This window comes from Castor canadensis, chromosome 6 (genome assembly GCF_047511655.1).
Source record: "Castor canadensis chromosome 6, mCasCan1.hap1v2, whole genome shotgun sequence".
In the NCBI taxonomy this organism is placed as follows: Eukaryota; Metazoa; Chordata; class Mammalia; order Rodentia; family Castoridae; genus Castor; species Castor canadensis.
In genome coordinates, this window is record NC_133391.1 from 42841468 (window position 1) to 42860403 (window position 18936).

Consider the following 18936-nt stretch of genomic DNA (forward strand, 5'->3'; position numbering starts at 1 on the left):
CTCTTCCAGGGTTTCCCAAATAGTCAAATCTATTTGGCCATCATGAAAACGATCTAAGAGGCTGCTTAGGGAACAGTGTCTACAAACCAAAACAGGGAAGAGTGAGAGGGAAGCCTCTGCCTTCCCGACATACACAGCTGCCAGATAGAGAGGACATATTGCCAAAAAAGGTGCCGACTTCTTCCAGAATCAGAAGGAAGTTGTGTAACAGTGCAGAGATGCGATGCACACTATTGTAGCTTCTAAAATCTTTTGTAAGCACTGTGTCCTCTTGATTCAAAAACCCTCTCCTCCCAGTTTTGACATTGCAGTTAACATGCCAGAGCCCAATATTGCTATGAAATGTGTTCCTCTCTGTTAATGACTACTTGGAACTTGCCTGAGTACCTTGTACCCAGCAAACGTTTGCTGAGTATCCTTGTGTGCCAGGATGCTCTAGGCACTGAGGATTCAGTTGTAAATAAGATCCAGTTCAGTCTCAGAAGCTAAGTATAAAAACCAGATGAAGTTCTAAACTGAATACTGGGCCTGTGCCACAGGAGGCTGTTATGATGTAATGTTTCCAGCAGAAGATAATGGTCAGATCGCCTCCACCTCCAACCTCAAACTAAAACATGCATGGGAAAACATTTCTCAGGCTCATACTGGAGTTGATTTTGTATCACTGAAAGACAAAGAGAGGAATGTGAACTTACTCTTCTTAGGCAAATTTGTTCTACTTAGCAAAGCAGATCGAATTCCCTTCTACCTTGCATGAGTCCCTCTGGCCAGCTAATATCAGAAATGTCCTTCTGCACTAGATGATTTTCACCCATGGGCTACAGACCACTGGGCTCTGAACTTCACCATGTGAGCCTCGAGCCCATGCTGTCCGTTACTATGGAAACGCCTTCTGTGGCATCAAATGGAGGGCAGGGAAGCAGGGTGGGCAGGGTGGGGGGTGTGGGGAGGGGAGAGTAGGTGTAATTTACCTTGCCGAGGGTCCTGATGTCCTTCTGTGATCTTCCCTCGTCGCTCCCTCCTTCTCCCCCACCGCCGGTCACTGATACCCCACCAGCCAGATGTGACCCAAAGAAATCCTGTCATACTGACAGCCAGAGTGGAGAAGGGAGAAAGCACACCACTGCAACTACCAATTTTCGGCAGCTGTGTTGTGCCTTCCCCTCTGGGGGTGTGACAGAGCTTATCCCAGATAGAGCTGGGAAGGGAAAAATTGTCAGAGGTGAAGGAACAAGTCCAAGCTCTGGGGACATACCTCCCTCTGACTGTCCCAGTACCCTTCCAAAATGGCCACACTGTGTTTGCACACCCCTAAAACTGAAACCCAGCCTGGTAGACGCAGCTCCCAGCCCAGTGCTCCTGCCGTCAGGGGATTTCTCTCTAACTGCTTTGCCCTTTCTGTGGCCATTTCTCTTTCTTCTTTTCCTCCTTCTTCCTGTCTTTCCCTTCAGCATTTCTCCTCTTGCTTGTGTCTCTAACCCACAGACTCTCAAATTTCAATGTTTAACATCAAACAAGAAGCTTTCTAAGTATAAAAATACCCAGAGCTGCCTCCAAACCATCAAATTAGAGGTTTCTAAGTTAGGACTTGAGTGTCTGCATCCTGAGAAAGCTCTCCAGGCTGTTGGTGTGGTAGCTGGAGCTTGAAAGCCCTGGAGACCTAACCTGATGAATCTACATGCTGCTGCTATGATGCCATGGCTGGATTTGAACCAGCCTGAGGAGCTGGTTTCCATAGAGAACAGGGAAGTAAGGTCTTCCGTTCACAATGTATTTCCCTTCTAGCCCAAGTATGTGATAGCATTAAAGAAGCAATTGATTCAGTCACCCAACATAGCCTAGAACACAAGGGACCAGGGAAGTCACCAAGCACATGGCAGATACTGACTCCTCTTGCAGGTGATATTGACTGTGTTTCTTTTTTCCTCTCACATCCATGATTGTTCTCCATTGTTGTGATGTTGAAGAGTTAGTGGACTAAATATAATCAAACTTGGTCAAATAATACTTGAACACTGCCTTAGCTCTGAAAGCCATCAGCTATGATTTGGGTGGCCAATGGCTAAACAGATTGCTTAAAACATTGCTTTTCCCTGGTCTCCTGTTCTAAGTCTGCAGGTGAGAGGGAAGAAAGGGGGAGTGGGAGTTGGCAACTAAACAAAAACTCAGGTTTATGTGTAGTTTTCTTGGGCAATCACCTCTTTAGCCAAAGCTTCTCTATTTACTCTAGGAATGTTCAAGTCTCTCAAAGAATATGGTGGGCAGGTTGGGGGAATTGATCAGATCCAACAGTGCCTACCACAGGAGCACTAAGCACAGGAGAGGGGAGACACTGCTGATGTCTCTTTGTGACATCATGATTGGTTTCCATTTCTACTTTTGGGTGTTTTGAGGTTTGTTTTTTTGGGGGGAGGGTGGTTGCTCAATATCCCTAGCCACCCTCCTATAATCGAAGACTATTTGTCTTCTGTGGTTCAGGCAGGTGCTACTGAATCAAGCCAGGCTCTATCTGCAGAATTCTCAGATGTAGTCTGAGAGGGAGGGTCAGTCTGAAACTCTGAGCGTTGTCCCTTTCACACAGTAACCCTACACAGCTAGATAGCATAAACATCAACCAGTCAAATAGTTGTTCAGTGCTAACTTTCTACCCAGCACTTCAGACAGCCCCAAATGAAATAACATGGCCACTGACCTGGGTGAGAATTGTGGGAAGGAAGGCAGCAGTGAGAGATGGTATCACACTGGAAGACATCTTGCTGGCCCTTCAGGAATCGAGATGCCTGGAAAATTCTCATCAGAGGTTTCTGTTGACCTCTGCTCACCTGATGCCTTCTGATCTAGGGACCCTGAGAACACTGCATGCTGGGCTCACAGCAGACACCTTTGGTCTGTGTTTTCCTAGACTCAATCCCCTCTCCAGCTCTTCCTGGAACCAATCATTGTGCCCTAGTGTGTTTCAATTACTTCTTCTATGGATCTTTCAAAAATTTTCTATTGGATTTAAAAATGAGATTAGAAAGAATACTTAATGAGGAACCACAGAAAGGAAAGATTTTTAGAATCACAAATAATTTCTTCTATAATATCTGAGATTAGTTTTGATTCAGAAAGCTGGAGACTTTGGGAACCAAAGTCTAAGGGTTTAATTTTTCATAAGTCAGTTTTGAGCTCCACACTGCATCTTGCCTTCTGATGAACACAACTAGTCATGTGGAGGAGGTACTCCTGCTGATTCCACACAATACACACGTACACACACACTCATGTGCACACACATGCACGTAAACTGATGTGCACATGTACACCTCACATGCACACACATGTACACATACACACCTATTCGTGTGCACACACACACACACAGAAGCCTCTCATCTCTGCTTTTGGTGTTGCTGAAAAATCCCTTAATTATGACAAAAGTCTTTTGCATCCAAGCAAGTTGAATTTGGAAGTTTTACCCTATTTGTTCCACTCCACCTTGCTTTCAAAAATCCACCTGCTTTCACAGTAGAACATAGAACATGAGTTTCTAAAGATATCAGAACAGTGTGGAACTGAATTCTGCCAATGACCCAGCAGTCATTCTAGGGGAATTGCCGAGAGAAATCCCCATGGGATCCAGGAACAGCACTTGGGGCTCTTCATGTGGTCAGAGGAGGGAGTGACAGGTCCTTCCAAGGACTCTGGTATTCTGAGTATCACTCACTCAGTGCCCATGCTGCCAGACAAAGAAGCCACTACCTAAACAATACCTTGACGATTTGATAACCACATCAAGGGAGAGGATTAGCATCATTCATTCATTCATTCATTGGATTTTATTTCTTACCCTTCACTGGTATTACATGTGTCCTTATTATTCAATGATTCAATTTAACAAACACTTATTGAGCATTTACTGTGTTCCCAGGGCTGAGCGGGGATGGCCCAGGGTAGGGTGGAGAAGAGGAAGGCCTGCCCTGCAGGACACATGAAGGAGTGAGTGCCAGCACAGGGCACTTGCAGGGAGGAGGCTTGCACAGGCCCTGAGGCTGGACCGTAAGCAAGGCAGCAATAACTGGGAAAAACAATCCTTAGCCATTTGGGATGCTGAGATAACCTGTGTTTCAGGTTCTCAGTGAACCCAAGAAATCACTGGGGTACCCCAGAGCCTTCACCATTGTGTCTGAAGGCCACAAGGTACAGTTGCAGTATCAGCCAGGATCCCATGCCCTTGGCTGTGAGCCAGCTGTCCCCTATATGGGTACTAAGACCCGAGCTGCCCTCTCCACTCCTGACCTCCTGCACAACATCAGTGATTGACCTATATGATTTCAGGAGTTTGTTGTTTTCTTCTCCAAGAAAATGGGCCTTTCATTGTCCTCTGAAGCCTCAGGCTTCAGCAAACAGCAAAAAGCAGGTACAGGAGGGAAGCGAGTCAGGTGGAACCTGTTTCCCACTTGCTGCTCACTTGGTGGTCCACATGGTACATATTCATGTCCTAGAAAGCAAAGTGACACAGGTCACAAAGAGTCACCCAAATACTGAGCCATTGCCTCTGGCTGAATGGTATTCACTGACAGCAAACCATGTCCTCTGATGACACTATGAGGAGAGCACTGTGACTTTTATGGGCTTGCCCTTCCTGTCTTTTGATGGACATGGCCTCTATTTTTTGGGTGGTGGTGGGGGAACGGGACTTGAACTCAGGGCCTACAGCCTACACCTTGAGCCACTCCACCAGCCCTTTTTCATGTTAGGTATTTTTGAGATAGGGTCTCATGAACTATTTCCCTGGGCTGGCTTTGAATCAGTCTTCCTGATCTCTGCCTCCTGAGTGGCTAGGATTACAGACATGAGCCACCAGTGCCCAGCTACATGGCCTCTCTTGGCACATGCCAAAACTGCCAGACTTTCTGGATCCACAGTGCTTGTGCCAAGAACCACACAGAAAAAGGTGCACACAATGTAAAAGCCCATGGAAAGCAGCTGGGACCAAGAGTGGCCCTGAGCCAAGAACCCAGGGAGGCTCTGCTCCTCACATTTTTCTTGTTGAAGAAAAATGGTGGATTTGAAAGTTTAAGGCTGGGGTCCCCTTCAGGAGTTAGATCCTGGTTTCAGAAGGGTCTGTGGTATTTTTTATTCATCCTCTTTAATCCTGTCCTAGGATTGTGGAAATAGGGGAAGTCTTGTGTTTCAGCAAGGGCAGGGGTCATCCTGCTGGTTCCTGGGCCTAGGGGTCCTGATGGCTACAAAGATGGGACATGGACACACCACCTGCCTTCCATAGGGAAGCCATACAGCTTCCTTTGATACAGACCGAAGGAATGCCTAGCTCAGTGGTTTGAGAAGAACAATTCTTTTCTCACCTCCAAATAAGAGTGTCAGCAATCTGGGCCAGATTTTAAATGTGGCTTTATTTCTTCCTCCTCTTAGTAGCTCCACTCCCATCAATTTAAGTGATCAGTTTTGTCACTCCAGGCAATGCCCTACATCAGAGCCAGCCCATGCTATATGCTTTCTAACAGGCCTGCCCCTAAAAGTAGATGGCCCAGTATAGAGAAGGGTGACCAGATACAGTGGTACACACCTATAATTCCAGCTACTTAGAGGCAGAGATTAGGAGGATTGTGATTTGAGGTCAGCCTGGGTAAAAAGTTAGTGAGACCCTATCTCATCAAGCTGGTCATGGTAGTGTGTGCCTGTAATCCCAAATAGGTGGGAAACATAGGTAGGAGGATCACAGTCAGAGGCCAGCCCAGGGAAAAAAGCAGAAGACCCTATCTGAAAAATAACTAAAGCAGAAAGAGCTGGAGGCACAGCTTAAGTGGTAGAGCACTTTCCTAGCAAATGTGAGGTCCTGAGTTCAAACCCACACCCCCCCCCAAAAAAAAAAGAAGAAGGAGGAGGAGGAGGTAAGAGAGAAAACAAAAAGGCACTTTTCCTTTAGACCTGAGAATTGCGTTCATGGCCTGCTGAACTCTGCCCACCCAGCTGGTGCTGTGTTTTTAGGACCACTGTGGAAGCTCCCTGACCTCTCATCTATCCCCATACACCTCCTCACCTGCCATTCCCCATCTTGAACCTTGAACCAAGGAAGGGGCCAAAGCAGAAATATAGGACAAAGAGGGTAGGTGGGACCCATGAGTTTCCTCCACCTGGCCCTGACTGTGGGACAATGATCTTACGATCTGTAACTCCACCCACTGAAGTCCTTGATGATGTCGTAGCTACCTGCCTTGAGGAAAGGACATCCGAACTAACCAAGGGCCCAAGAGATTCTCCAAGGCTCGTGGGTTTGCATGACCTGGAGGGTTGTTTGTGGCGAAGTAGGATGTTCCCAAGTTCAGGTTCAGGGGTGTGAGGAACAGTGAGGAGAGCCTTTATTCTGAGGCTGGTGGAGAACCAGCCAACCCCACTCCCACTCGCCACCTGACCAGCCCTGAGGTGGCTCTAAACACAGGATGTGGTGAGTGCTCCATTGCCTCCTGGAGCTGGACCCTGCCTCATCCTGTGAGAAGGGGTCTGCAAACCACGGCCACACAAAGGGATCCTGCTCAGAGCAGACCTGGGCTGCCTGGAACCCACAGAACACTCCCCCATGGGGTCTTCACAGAACAGGGCAGTCCTGTGGACTCCAGACCTGGCTTCAGGGTCAGCACACCACGGATTGTATGCACAATGCTCTTTTCATCAGCTTCTAGCCTCCCGCCCTGCCCCCCAAAGTAAAGAAGCATTAATTTAGAGGGAAAGAAGGGGACTGCTCCAACCTTAAACAGGACATACTCTGAGAGAGAAAAGACACCAGACACTCATGACATTGGGTCTAGGTTTGCATAGAAACTCTTCCTTGACAGATGCTTGGGACCCCCACCCTGTGGCTTCACTGTAGCAGAGGGTACAAACACACCATGCCTTCCACACCTACATCTTACACTCAGTGAACACTTGGTAGACAAGCACAGATCCCATGTATCCACTAAGAGCAAGCAGAGGGCGACCTCACAGCCCCATGTTATTGCAAGATGTGTAGCCTTGGCCTTGCCAGGCCACCCTGGCCATGCCACATGGCTCTCATATGAGCCACGTATGTAGTCTCGTTTCACCAATCCTGCCCTGGCTTGCATTGGCCTGGTTTTGTTTCCCTTTTTCTAGTGGCAAACTTATTGGACACCCCTCTGCTGGTTTGTCTCCTTTTGCACTTGGCCCAGAGGTTCCTTCTGGCCAAAGGAAGGCTCACAGGCTCCCTGTGATGGGGACAGGGTCCACACACAGACTTGCTGCCCTGCCTCTCCTGGCAGCTTCTGTTTTGCTAGATCTCTTAGTCATTCAGCCACTGAGAAAATTTTCCTTCCCCCAACACAGAAGGCTTTCCAGCTGTGCCCTCTATTTTTAACAATGGCCAAGTTCCTAGGAAACCCCATTCCTGTCACAAAGTGGTCACATGGATGCTGGGCTTCCTGCCTGTCCCTTTGCCTTCCACGACTCTGCCATGCAAGGTTCATACAGTCCTGCCTGGTCTGGCCCTGGCTTGCACAGCCTTGTGTGGCCAGTTTCCCGCCTTCCTCTCACAGTTGCATTTACTATTCCACTTCAGAGTTGCTTTTTGCAGTATGTCTCTTCTCTTAGTATGGGTTTCCTATGCAGCACAGCACCTAGCATATCTTAAGGTTGTTCATTCATTCACTCAACAAACATTTACTGAGCACCAAAGGCACTGTTCCAGACACATGAGGTTCACTGGTGAACAATGCCACCTCCTCATGGAGCTTACATTGTAATATGGAAGACAAACAATAAAAAACCAGGGAGTTGCCCAGTTACAAAGTGATAAGTGCTATGGAAAACTAGAGGTGTGTGGGAACAGGGATGCTCCAGAAAGCTATGTTAAATTGAATTTCACCACTACAGTTAGGTGGGCAGATGTTGGGAAGTCTTCTCCTTGGTGACTCAGTTCACACCGATGGTCCACAGGCACGACTTTTGCACTGTGAGCTATGACTACATTTGGTAGATTTCGCTAACCAAAACCTAGCTATAACACATCAGTCTTAATGAACTGGTGAACGTGTCAGGATGTAACACTACAAAATCAGATAGCAGGTCTCTTAGGACTCCTCAGATGTTTTGATGCGTGGCACACAAAGAACACACAATTTGCCACATGCTTCAGTCAGTGGTCACAGTTGCTCAGAGCCAGAGATGCTCCGAGCACAGGGATATCCCAGTGCCCCTGTGACTCATAGAGGCACTCTGGGTAGAAATCAAAGCAGTGGTTGTCCAATGTGAACACAGCTTAAGAGTCACATGGTGTGATTACATTGCAGATGTACAAACCATATACATCTGAGATCCTGGGATCTCAGGCAGAGGAATCTCTTGTCAGTTCTCCCAAATGACCCTGGGGCTGGTGCTCTTAGGGCCACCAGCAAGAGCAACACTGCTACACAGAGGAGTAGTGGTGAGGCACAGTACCTGTTAGCTTATTACAGGTGAAATTGGGAACTATGGAGCAGATGATGTGGGTCGGTGGTCCTCACACTCCGGGCTTGTATAAATGCGTTGCTGCCCACCCCTGCCCCAACCCACCCCCGGAGTCTGGGGGAGTGCTGAGCACCTCATCTAACAACCCGTTGCTGCTGATGCTGCTGGTGTGTGAGGCCAGGCTTTGAGAAGAACTGGTGCAAATCATCCAGGAAGTTCATACCTTAGGAATTTTGGGGGTTTTCAAACTAATTTCACAAAGACATTTTTGGGGTTCATCTTTAGGAAGCTAGGAGTAAACCTTGTTTAGTCTGCTCAGAATACAACAGGAGAAACAGATTTGAGGAACCCAATCAGAATGTGTTTCCCCTCTGATGGAAACACTACTGTGTGACTTATCTTCACATCCCCCCTCCGGCCAGGTGTGTGCTGGTAAAGGTTAAACAGTTGCTTCAGGGGCAATGGGTAGAGGGCAGCTGATTGCCAGTGTGCCCATTTCTATGGTGTCATGGCTGCCACCATGCCAGTGTCAAGATACCAGCGTGACATCGCTGAGGGTGGAGTTGAGAAGAGATGCACACAGTGAACTCTCTGCAACCCAGAGGAGCCAGCACTGAGGACCAACTTCTAGATTCTGGGCTCATCCAGGGTCCAGGTGGCAAGCCCTTTGAGACCATCTCTTTCCTCACATGTCCTGTAAGGTTTTAGCTCCAACTGTGTCAGTAAAGCTGACCCACTTCAAACACCAAGGTCAGGTTGCCTCAGGGTGCGGCAGAAGACTTACTGACCACATAAACCCAACTGAACTAACCCCTCCCATACTGAAGAAATTACTTTGTGAGGTGACCCACCTTCTTAGACAAGGGAATATAAAACGCTGAAGTCTTTCTTTTCCAGGACATAAAACAGAGAGAGACAGGTACAATTCCTCCTGAGGCAGAGCCTGCAAAGGGCCTTCACAGTTCAGATCAAGGTTATAGGGAAGAATTTGGACTAAAGATGAAGCCAACGGTAGATCCTGAAACACATCCAGACACCAAGTTCAGCCCCATTGCCTCTGCAGATCTGTGCACATGTTCCTCCCTGACTTCTCACTTTAACTCAACTCTGCTTCCCCTCTCCTAACTCTCCTTCATCTTTCCAGATGCAGGACGCTATGGGCTATGAGTTACCCTGGGTGTATTTTGTCAGTCTGGTCATCTTTGGATCCTTTTTCGTTCTAAATCTGGTTCTCGGTGTGTTGAGCGGGTAAGCTGACCACTTCTGTGTGCCCTTAACGATGCAGCCGAGCAAGGTCCCAGGTTCCACTATGACCACTGCCAGCATCCTCAGAGATGGGATCCTAACAGGCCCAGGAAAACTGGGGGGGAGTAAAAAAAAAATCTCCATTTGACCACAAATTCTGATCCATTGGCTGGGCAGGCTGTTTGGCCTCTGATTTGCACCTTGAGGTCCCCGGTCCCACGCTGCTGGGATCAGCGTCTGGGGAGCCGGTGGCTGGCGTTTGGCCGTGCTCGGTTGCTGTGTGTGCCTCACTAACTATCATTCCATTCTTCCAGGTCAATGATGCCGTAGGAAGGGACTGGCCCTGGATCTATTTTGTTACACTAATCATCATAGGGTCATTTTTTGTACTTAACTTGGTTCTCGGTGTTCTTAGCGGGTAAGCAAGACCAAGGAAAAAGGTCTTGGTTTTTCTGTTTATTTTCATTTATTCTTTCTTCTATTCCTGGTGCTATTCTTTTTCTGGCTCTGATGAACCTGGGATAAGAGGTCACCATGGGAGCCTTGAAGTGAAAGTCCTTGGCCTGGCTGGGTAAAGGGTCAGATGCACAAGAGTGAGTGCATTGGTGTGGGTGGTAGACAGTGGAGAAGAGATGGCTGGTCCTACCTGTTCCCTTGTCAAACTTCCTCCCAGTTCCAGGTAGGCAAGATGCTTTTTCTTGTGTTTTAGTGGACTTGTTCACGAGTAGCATGGAGAGGCCCTTGAGTGGGAAGGGCGTGATGGCAGGATTCACACGCGATGTGCTTTCCACAGTCCTGCAGATAAGTACTCACTCTCGTCTCCTGAGCTAGTTACTCCTTGCAGGTTAGTAGTAAAGATTTTGGATCATTTTTTAGTTTCTTTTCTTTCTTTTTTTTTTTTGTAGTACTAGGGATTGAGCCCAGGGCTTTGTGCCTGCTAGGCAGGTGCTCTACCACTTGAGTCACAACTCCAGCCCTCAGATCACTTTTATTCAGTGGTGAACAAGCCAGAGTAGGAAGGGTTTGACTTAAAATATAAGTAGGGCTGGGGATGTGACTCAATGGTAGAACATGTGTAGGCCCTGGTTGGACCCCCAGACCTGCCAAAAAAAAAAAAGAGAGATATGTGTATATATATATATGTATATGTACATATATGTGTATATATAGATATATGCATATTTCCTTTATATATATCCTATATGTTATATATAATAATATATATGTGACATATATATATTTATATTTATATATTTATATAAATACAAACCAAAAATCTAATTCCCAGTTCTGATTCCCAGTCCAATCCATTCTGGTGTTTCCCTTTCTGAATACAAAAACACTGAACTGTTAGAAGAGAAGTGATGGAATTTACTTTCCTTTAAATCTATCAAATTGGCTTCACATATAAATCCACCAGATTTCAACCCTTGCTCAGATGAGGTTAGTGACAGAAGTGACTCATGGTTGGGGGCATTCAGTGGCCTCAAGGACAGCTACCTTCCCATCATGAAGACCTGGGTGTTTCCTCAGCCCACCTTCTTCTTCACCAGCCCATACCAGCCATGCCAAGGCCTGACACCTAAATGCTCTTGGGGACCTGCTCATGGGTGGCTCACCTGCTGCCTTTGCTAGTGGGTGGTGGGGATTAAATACTCTTGTTTCTACTCTGTTTGAGCCAGGTCAGCCACGTTGCTAGTCTTTCCCAGACATGTGGGGACTTAGCGCTGGGGGGAGTTAGGCATGAGGACTGAGGCTGCTGTTCATTTAGTACAGATTGGGAACTGCGCTTTGACCTTCTGTGGTGGCCAAGTGTGATGCAGGGTACTGAGTTCACTCTCTGGGACAGGGTAAAGGAACACTTCTGGTCCCTTCTCACCCCTTCCCAGGGCAGGTGGCCTATCATCATGCCTTCTGCAAGGTGACTAGAGCTTTCCAGTGGGTAAGAACAGAGCAAAATAATGTAAGCCCCTGATTAGCTGCCTGGAGGGTAGAGGGATTTTCATTTCTATGCTCCAACACAAGAAAATGGCCCTTCTTTATATGTGAATCTCCAACAAGAGAACTGGAAGAAGTCAACCTCATTTTCCCCACTCAAGCTCTGCACTTGGGTGTATAATGTTAGGCACCTCTACCTGTTTTAAACCTCAATTTCCCCACCTGAGAAAATGAAGACAATGAGCCCAGCTCATGGGAGATGATGATGACAAGAGGAGATCCTTCATGCAAAAGACTTAGCACCATGACTGGTATGCAGTGCTTAATAGTGATAACCCGTCATACCAGAATTATTGAATAGAATGATCAAGGCTAGAACTATTTGAACTATGCTGTAATCTTTTAGGGGTTTTCTTGGTGGCCCTGGGGTTCAAACTCAGGGCCTCATGCTTGATAGGCAGGCACAGTTACAGCTTGAGCCACTCCGCCAACCAAACTTTCCTTTTAAAGGCGACGAATGTGAGCCCAGAGGTGTTCAGTGGCTTGTACAATGCCACTTTGTGGGTAAACAGTAGACTTGGAACCAGAACTTGGGCACAGCTTGGCTTCCATCCTCCATCACTTCCTACTAGATGTATGTTGAATGACCTTGAACAGTAACACAAGCCAGAGCCTTTAAAAAAAGATGTAATTCCACTTTCTTCCCCCAGAGATTTGGAACCAAGTCTTAGCAAGTAAAATTCCTCCAGGAGGCTAAAGTGGAGAATGAGGACAAGACCATGAGGGCCCCTCTTCTGGCAGAGTATCTGTCCATAGTCATTCTTGACTCCATAGAAGAGGAGTGACCTTCCTGGTGGTGTCAAAGCAGAGAAGTCAGAGGAGCAACTGCTGATGTTAGAGCCAAAGTGATTTTGAAGTCATGTCTTGGTCCAGTCAGTGCAAATGAGGATAGGTGTTGTAAAAACACCTTCCCAAACCTTGTGTCTAGAAGCTCAGTGTACATTGGCACAGAAGGAGTATGAAGGCTCTTTGACTTCTGAAACTGTGGGCTCAAGTCCACACAAGTCTGCTCTGGAGGCTTTTTTAGCGCCTGTTGCCTGACCTCCCAGTGCTCCAGTCTGCCCCTGGCCACTCCAGAATTGCTGATTGACCCTCTGCCCAGGCAAGAGGTATCTGTCTGGGTGTAAGCATCCCTCCTTTCTGGTTTAGGAGGGCTCTCCTAATTTGTCAAGGGCCAGTCACTCTGACTGGGCACCCTCGGCCCATGCAACAACAAATGGCTGGAAGCTGACTCCTGTTGGCTGACCATATTGGTGGCATCAGTTTCCAATCTGCATCTTGATTAGTCAGGACATCCATGTCACCACAAGAATGTAGCAAAGTCCCCACTTATTCATCAGCTAGCCTTCTAATTAAGCCAACTTTTTAGAGCATTCAAAGAAGTCAAAGAGCCCATGAAATTCACTGTCACAAGAACAGCATGAGCAGCCATTCCATACTAAGCCATCCTCTGGGCTCCATGCTTTAGGTACATTAGCTCACTGTATACTCATGACCAGTCCATGAGCTGGATGCTACTCATAACTCCAGTCTACAGAAAGAAGAGTGAGGCTTGTGAGAGGAAGCTATGCCCACTCTAACAGGTGGGAAATGGAGGAGCCAGGGCTGGGCCTAAGCAATATGAGTCCATATCCTCTATCCCTGACCTCCAAGGTGTACCTGCCTCAAAGCCATTTGATTGGTCTGTCCCTTGTTCATAAATTACAGGCAGGAAGTGGGAGGTGAGGAGCAGAAGCTGTAGATGGAAGGCTAGGGGAAAGGCAGGCAGCAGAAGCAATCCACAGGCAGGCTCCTGGACACAGTCTGGGAGCAGAAAGAGTCCCAGATAGGAACTGCAAAGACACCAACTGGAAGATGCAGCAGGGCAGGCGTGTTCAGCATGGGGCTGGCAGCCTGCAGATCTTAATGGACCTTCAGACAAGTGGAGCCACCAGCTCAACAGCACTGTACCCTTGGGACATTCTAGGACTACACAGCGGGGTGTGGAAACCTACATCCATCAATGAAAAGAGAATAGCCCAGCACAGGAACTCATCACACAAGTTATGTCCTTCAGTCAGCAAGGAAAAGTCAAATTGTGCTTACTGTGTTCTGCTCACGAAGATACAGAATGCCAGTCAAGAAAGTTTGCATGGAAAAGGTAGAAATGCAAAGATTTTGGTTGTCCAATGCTCAGATCCTTATCTAGCACATTCACATATCCAGAACACCTTATTTCTGATGAGGCCAGAAGAATATATAACTCTTAGAATTTCTCAAAGTGATTCTGTGTTGTTATCCACTGATTCTCACATCAACCTATGCAAGTCTGAAGGTTGGTATTAGTATAGATAATAAACAATTTGCAATTACTTCCCTTCCAGAAATCTCAGCCTCCGGCCTATTAGAATTAAAGTTATGGCAGTGACAATGAGATTCTCAAAATGGCAGTTGAAGCTGTAATCAGGGGGGTGTTTGCACTCTGCAATCTGGAATTTTTGTTTTTAAGTGACTGCCTGTTGGGCTTTAGATATATGCATTTAGTTGGCACAAGGCCCGGATCTCTTGCATAGGTAACCATCTCACCCTTTAACCTACTGTAGGATGGGCATGTCTCTTGCCCCAAAAAAGCAGAAAACCTGGTGGATGGGCATTTTGCAACATGGAAATATAACTGGACCATGGCACCACAATTAAGACATGACAAGAAGGCCAAGAAGGAAGCAAGGAAAGGCTGGCACGTGCCCACGGACAGGAGAGAAGAGATGGCAACATGTACAGTGGCTTCTCATTAGCCATAGTACTTTTGTTCCACCTGGTCTCCATGACTGCTGAATTAGTGGGTACAGAACTTCCTATGGGAAGTACAGGATTAGGTCTCAACTGCGAGCAACTGGTCCCAACTTTTTGTCAACCAATCAAATTATAGCCTTGTTTTATGCGTGCTTCTGTTTACATACCTTATTTAGTATCTATCATTGATTCATTATCTTTAAACTCATGGCCACCAGCTCTGTAACAAATGCCTGACAGAGCTTATCTGACACGTATTTTCTACGAAAGACACACCGCAGCCTTCTTGCACCTGGGAACACTAAATAACTCTTCCAGGCTATGCTTGGAATATTAAACAGCAAAATCACCAACAAAAGCCACAAAAATGCAAAAAAGACAAAAGTGGTTCTAAATATCCTGTAAAAAGGACATTTATTTACATGATGAGAACTGAATTAAGAAGGAAAGTGTCATGATGTCCAATGGTGGGAACTTGAGAAGGTGTTTTTGTTGTTTTTTTGTCTTTTGCCATTCTGTGCATATTCACAAGTGACTCTGTAAGTGCCATGGGTATTGATTTGGGGGTTACCAATGCATTTTAGCAAGTAGGAGAATTCACAAATAATGTGGTGTTTGGTCACCAAATCAATATTGATTTTCAAAGGGCCAAGAGCCCCAGTAGTCGGCGTTGATTGGATTTCCAACGGTCACCTCATTTTGAATGCTTAATGTGACTGAGCACCAGCCCCCAGCCCTCTGTTCCACCCCTCATTTTTCATGTTGGCCACTGCTGGTGACAGATGCGCTCTTGCCTTGTGACAAATCCCATAGTGGTGACTGATTGTCTCGCCAGCTCTGGTCCCTGGGCCCGGTGAAGCCCATCAAGCTGGGGCTTCATGTCTTCATTAGCTCAGTCCCCAGAGCAGGTGCATGGCTGGCGTCCAAGCAAGGAGAAAGAGCCAGGCACTGCCAGCAGCACATCCTTCCCCAAGCTGGGCCTGGTGAAGGAAACCTTGGCTCACTTTCCATCCATCCACAGCCTGGTTATGCCCCAAGCTCCACAGGAGCTAACAGGAGCCCTGTGCTACAGAGCTATCTGGGCCACTTCTCCAGCTCCTCCACCCTCAAACATGTCCTTCCTTTGCAAGAGAAACTACATGAAAGCCCATCAGGAACATCCATATGCCTCTATTTGCTCTTCTCCCCATGGGTGTTTATTTAGAGGTTTGGGGGGTATGGATAGTGAGCTTTCACTCCACAGGGCAGTTGCAATAAAACAGGACTGAATCATCTGTCCTGACTCCAGTTAGACCCCAGTCCTGTTGTCCCAATTCCAGAAGAAGGATGGGTGGGGTTTTATAACCAGAACTTGAACCCTCTGCAAAGTCACCCAAAAGAGCTAAAGTGACCCCTTACCAAATTCATGCTTATAATCTCAAATCCACTTCAGGAGACAGGGACAGATGGTTTCCATAGCCTCTTGCCCTGAACCAGAGGATACAAATGGGTATAGGCAGTCAGAAGAGGGGCCTTCATGTGCAGTTTTTAGAATTGAATTGCATGGGGAGGAAGTGCTCTCTCAAGTTATTGTCTCCAGAGAGCAAGGTCAAGGCCAGGGTTCAGGGTGAGAGGTTTAGGGAAAGGTTGGGCTGGCCATACCCACTCCCAACAGCACAGGAGGGCAGGAGCAAAGCAAAGCAAACCTCCCATCTTCCTTGTGAGCTGTCAATCTAGCCCCTTTTCCTCGGCATAAAGTTCCTTGGGAAGAAAATGAAAGTACCCGCCAGTTGGCAGGAAGCCCAAGAAATAGCAAGTTCAATCCAATTAGAATTGGATTCAATCAAATTTAAGAGAAAATTCAATCCAATCCAGAGCACCATTAAGGCAGCAGTTGAAGAGAACTCATTAGCTTAAGAGCCCCCACATTCTCCCAATTAAAAAGTTCTCCAGGCCCCTCCCTTGCCCAACCTTATTTCACCATAAAGATGGTGAATGCTAAACCCACACTCTCCTCATCAGCAACAGGCAAAATGCAAACCTGTGTGGTTCTGTGGTGATGGAACTGCCCCTCCATGACAGTGGGCTTAGGACTGAGCTTTTGTCCCTGTAAGGTTGAGGGTCATGTCCTTCAGAGGTACCTTTCCTATAAAGCACTTGGCTTGTGTAAGAAACTCTGGCAAGGTGGTTTCCATAGCCTCTTTCCCCGATCATAGCCCAGGGATTAACCAAGATACCCAAAGCTTGCACACTGTGTACACACACCCACAGACACACATATCAGGGCCACATTTCCCATAGGCCAATATCAAAAGACAAACAAATAATAATAAAACCCTCCTGTTTAGCTGTTCTGGAAGATGAGACACAGATTCTCTTTGAGAGTAGAGAACTAGCCTTGTTGGTTATTCCCTTCTGCTGCCAGCCCTCTCCTTGCTCAGAAAGTGAATTCAAAGTCAGAGAGAAAAATAAAGACTAGACAACAGAAAAGAAAGAGGCATTCAGTCAGAACTTTCTCAATGGCCCCTTCTTTCAGCAAACCACAGTCCAATTACAATTTCTGTTTATTACTTTAAACTGAATGCATCATTTAACTTTGATATCATCTTGATTTTATGTATTTTTCTATTCTGATGGAATTAACCAAAGAGCAACCCCCAGGACATTTTCTTGTGTTTGGAATCCTTATTGGTCTCCATGAGGGAAAGAACCTTCCCTGGATTAGAAATCCTTCCAGGCATGCTAAGAGTGGCAGGGTGAACAGGAGTCATGAGGATGGAACTTGACGAGACAAAATATCCTAGGTCTTAAGTCAACTGGGATATAGGGTAAATAAATCCTCAACAGTTAGCAGTCTGGGGAAAAAGCCTTGGTCTACCATTTACCAGCTCCCATGGTGTAAATATTCCCAACATAGCCATTCTCAAAGCTACCATGGAGATATCACTGAAACCAGAGTCGGGAAGAGACATGCATGGTTGGCTCTAGCTTATCACTGGTCCTAATACTTTGTGTCACCCGAAGACCCTTGTGAGATGTCTTTAAACTGCCACCCAACACTGGGACAGATGAAAACCATCTTCCCTACCTACTATAGAGGGTTTTGTTTTTTGTTGTTTGTTTTTTTTAGTTAGCTTGGAAGGGGGTTCTGGATCTTTGGAGAACAGTCCTTATTAAAAGGCAAAGCCTGTGACCATGATTTAACAAGGGAAATGAACAATACCCATGCCCTTAGACTCTCCAGGCCTATGTCAAGAATGTCTCAAGTGTCTCTTTCATCTATGTGGGATTGAAGACAGAACCTGGGCTGACTAGACAGGTCTCTGTGGGAAGTGGAGCACGTGGGCAAGGTTCTCAGCACAAAACATCTAATACCTGCCTTATCTCCCCTCATCTCCATCTCTCCTGCCCTGCCCACTCCACTCTATCTCTTACCAGAGAGTTTTCCAAAGAGAGGGAGAAGGCCAAGGCTCGGGGAGATTTCCAAAAGCTGCGAGAGAAACAGCAGCTGGAAGAAGATCTCAAAGGCTATCTGGACTGGATCACTCAGGCAGAAGACATCGACCCTGAGAATGAGGATGAAGGCATGGATGAGGAGAGACCCCGAAACAGTGAGCAGCCATCTTTCTGTCTTTGGGCTAGGTTCTGGGAAAGCAAGGAGACAACAACAGGTTGACAACAACAAAAATGTTTACCACCAACCTTTCTTTACAGCGCATAGCCTGTCTTTCTGGATCAACATTTGTCTCATTGATTGCATCATTTGCTACTCAGCAGTTAGTCACAAATAGGAAGTGATTGCTATTAATCTATAAAACCTCATATTCCTTTCAGAATTTTGACCTGAAAAAAACAGTTGGCGTCTGTGAATTCTTTTGCTTAACCAGGCATGCTTCTCCTCCAGGCTCCCATTCTTTGGAGAGGGGAGTAGATTTGCTTTAAAGGTCTGGCTTCCACCAAGCAGCTACCTGGAAAGTTTTGTAGCTGCAAGGGATCCTCTCCCTGGCAGGAGACTTCCAGGCACCAGTGTGCTTTCTCATAGGAAAAGGAATTAAAGTTTCTCTTAAGTGGGTTAGATTCCACGAGTTAGGAAAGTGCTAACCACGAGGTTGGAGGAAGCCCAGAGGAATCTGATAGAACAGAATTAGAGAATGGATACTGAACCTGTCTCATGTATCATGGGGCAGACTGCTGGATAGGTTACAGCTGGAATAGAAATGAGAGTGACAGATGACACTGACTCACAGGTGTCTTTAAAATCATGGAAATTCAGGCCCTTAAAAATTAGCTCAGTAGTTCTCAAGGTGGGATCCCTGGACCAGCAGCAGCAGTCGCACCTGGGAACTTGGTGGAAATGCAAACACTTGGGGACCCACCCAAACCCAATGATGCAGGAACCCCAGGGATGAGGCCCAGCAATCTGAGAGTCAGCCACTCCCCTGGAGATTGTGATGCAGGGTAAGTCTGAGGACTCTTGGG

General features: G+C 46.8%; 1 protein-coding gene across 29 annotated transcripts in view; it reads left to right on the top strand.

Annotated features, from left to right (window-relative positions):
- Positions 1-18936, top strand: part of Cacna1c (calcium voltage-gated channel subunit alpha1 C) — a 644607-nt gene that overhangs the window by 475017 nt on the left and 150654 nt on the right. For 19 of the 29 annotated variants that reach the window (XM_074076408.1, XM_074076392.1, XM_074076410.1 and 16 more), the window contains 2 exons: positions 9608-9711; positions 17896-18068. In XM_074076408.1, coding sequence (XP_073932509.1) covers positions 9608-9711; positions 17896-18068 — 277 coding nt within the window. Of the gene's footprint in view, positions 1-9607; positions 9712-10022; positions 10127-17895; positions 18069-18936 lie in introns of all 29 variants that reach the window. The other 10 variants (XM_074076383.1, XM_074076390.1, XM_074076382.1 and 7 more) reach the window with 1 other exon arrangement.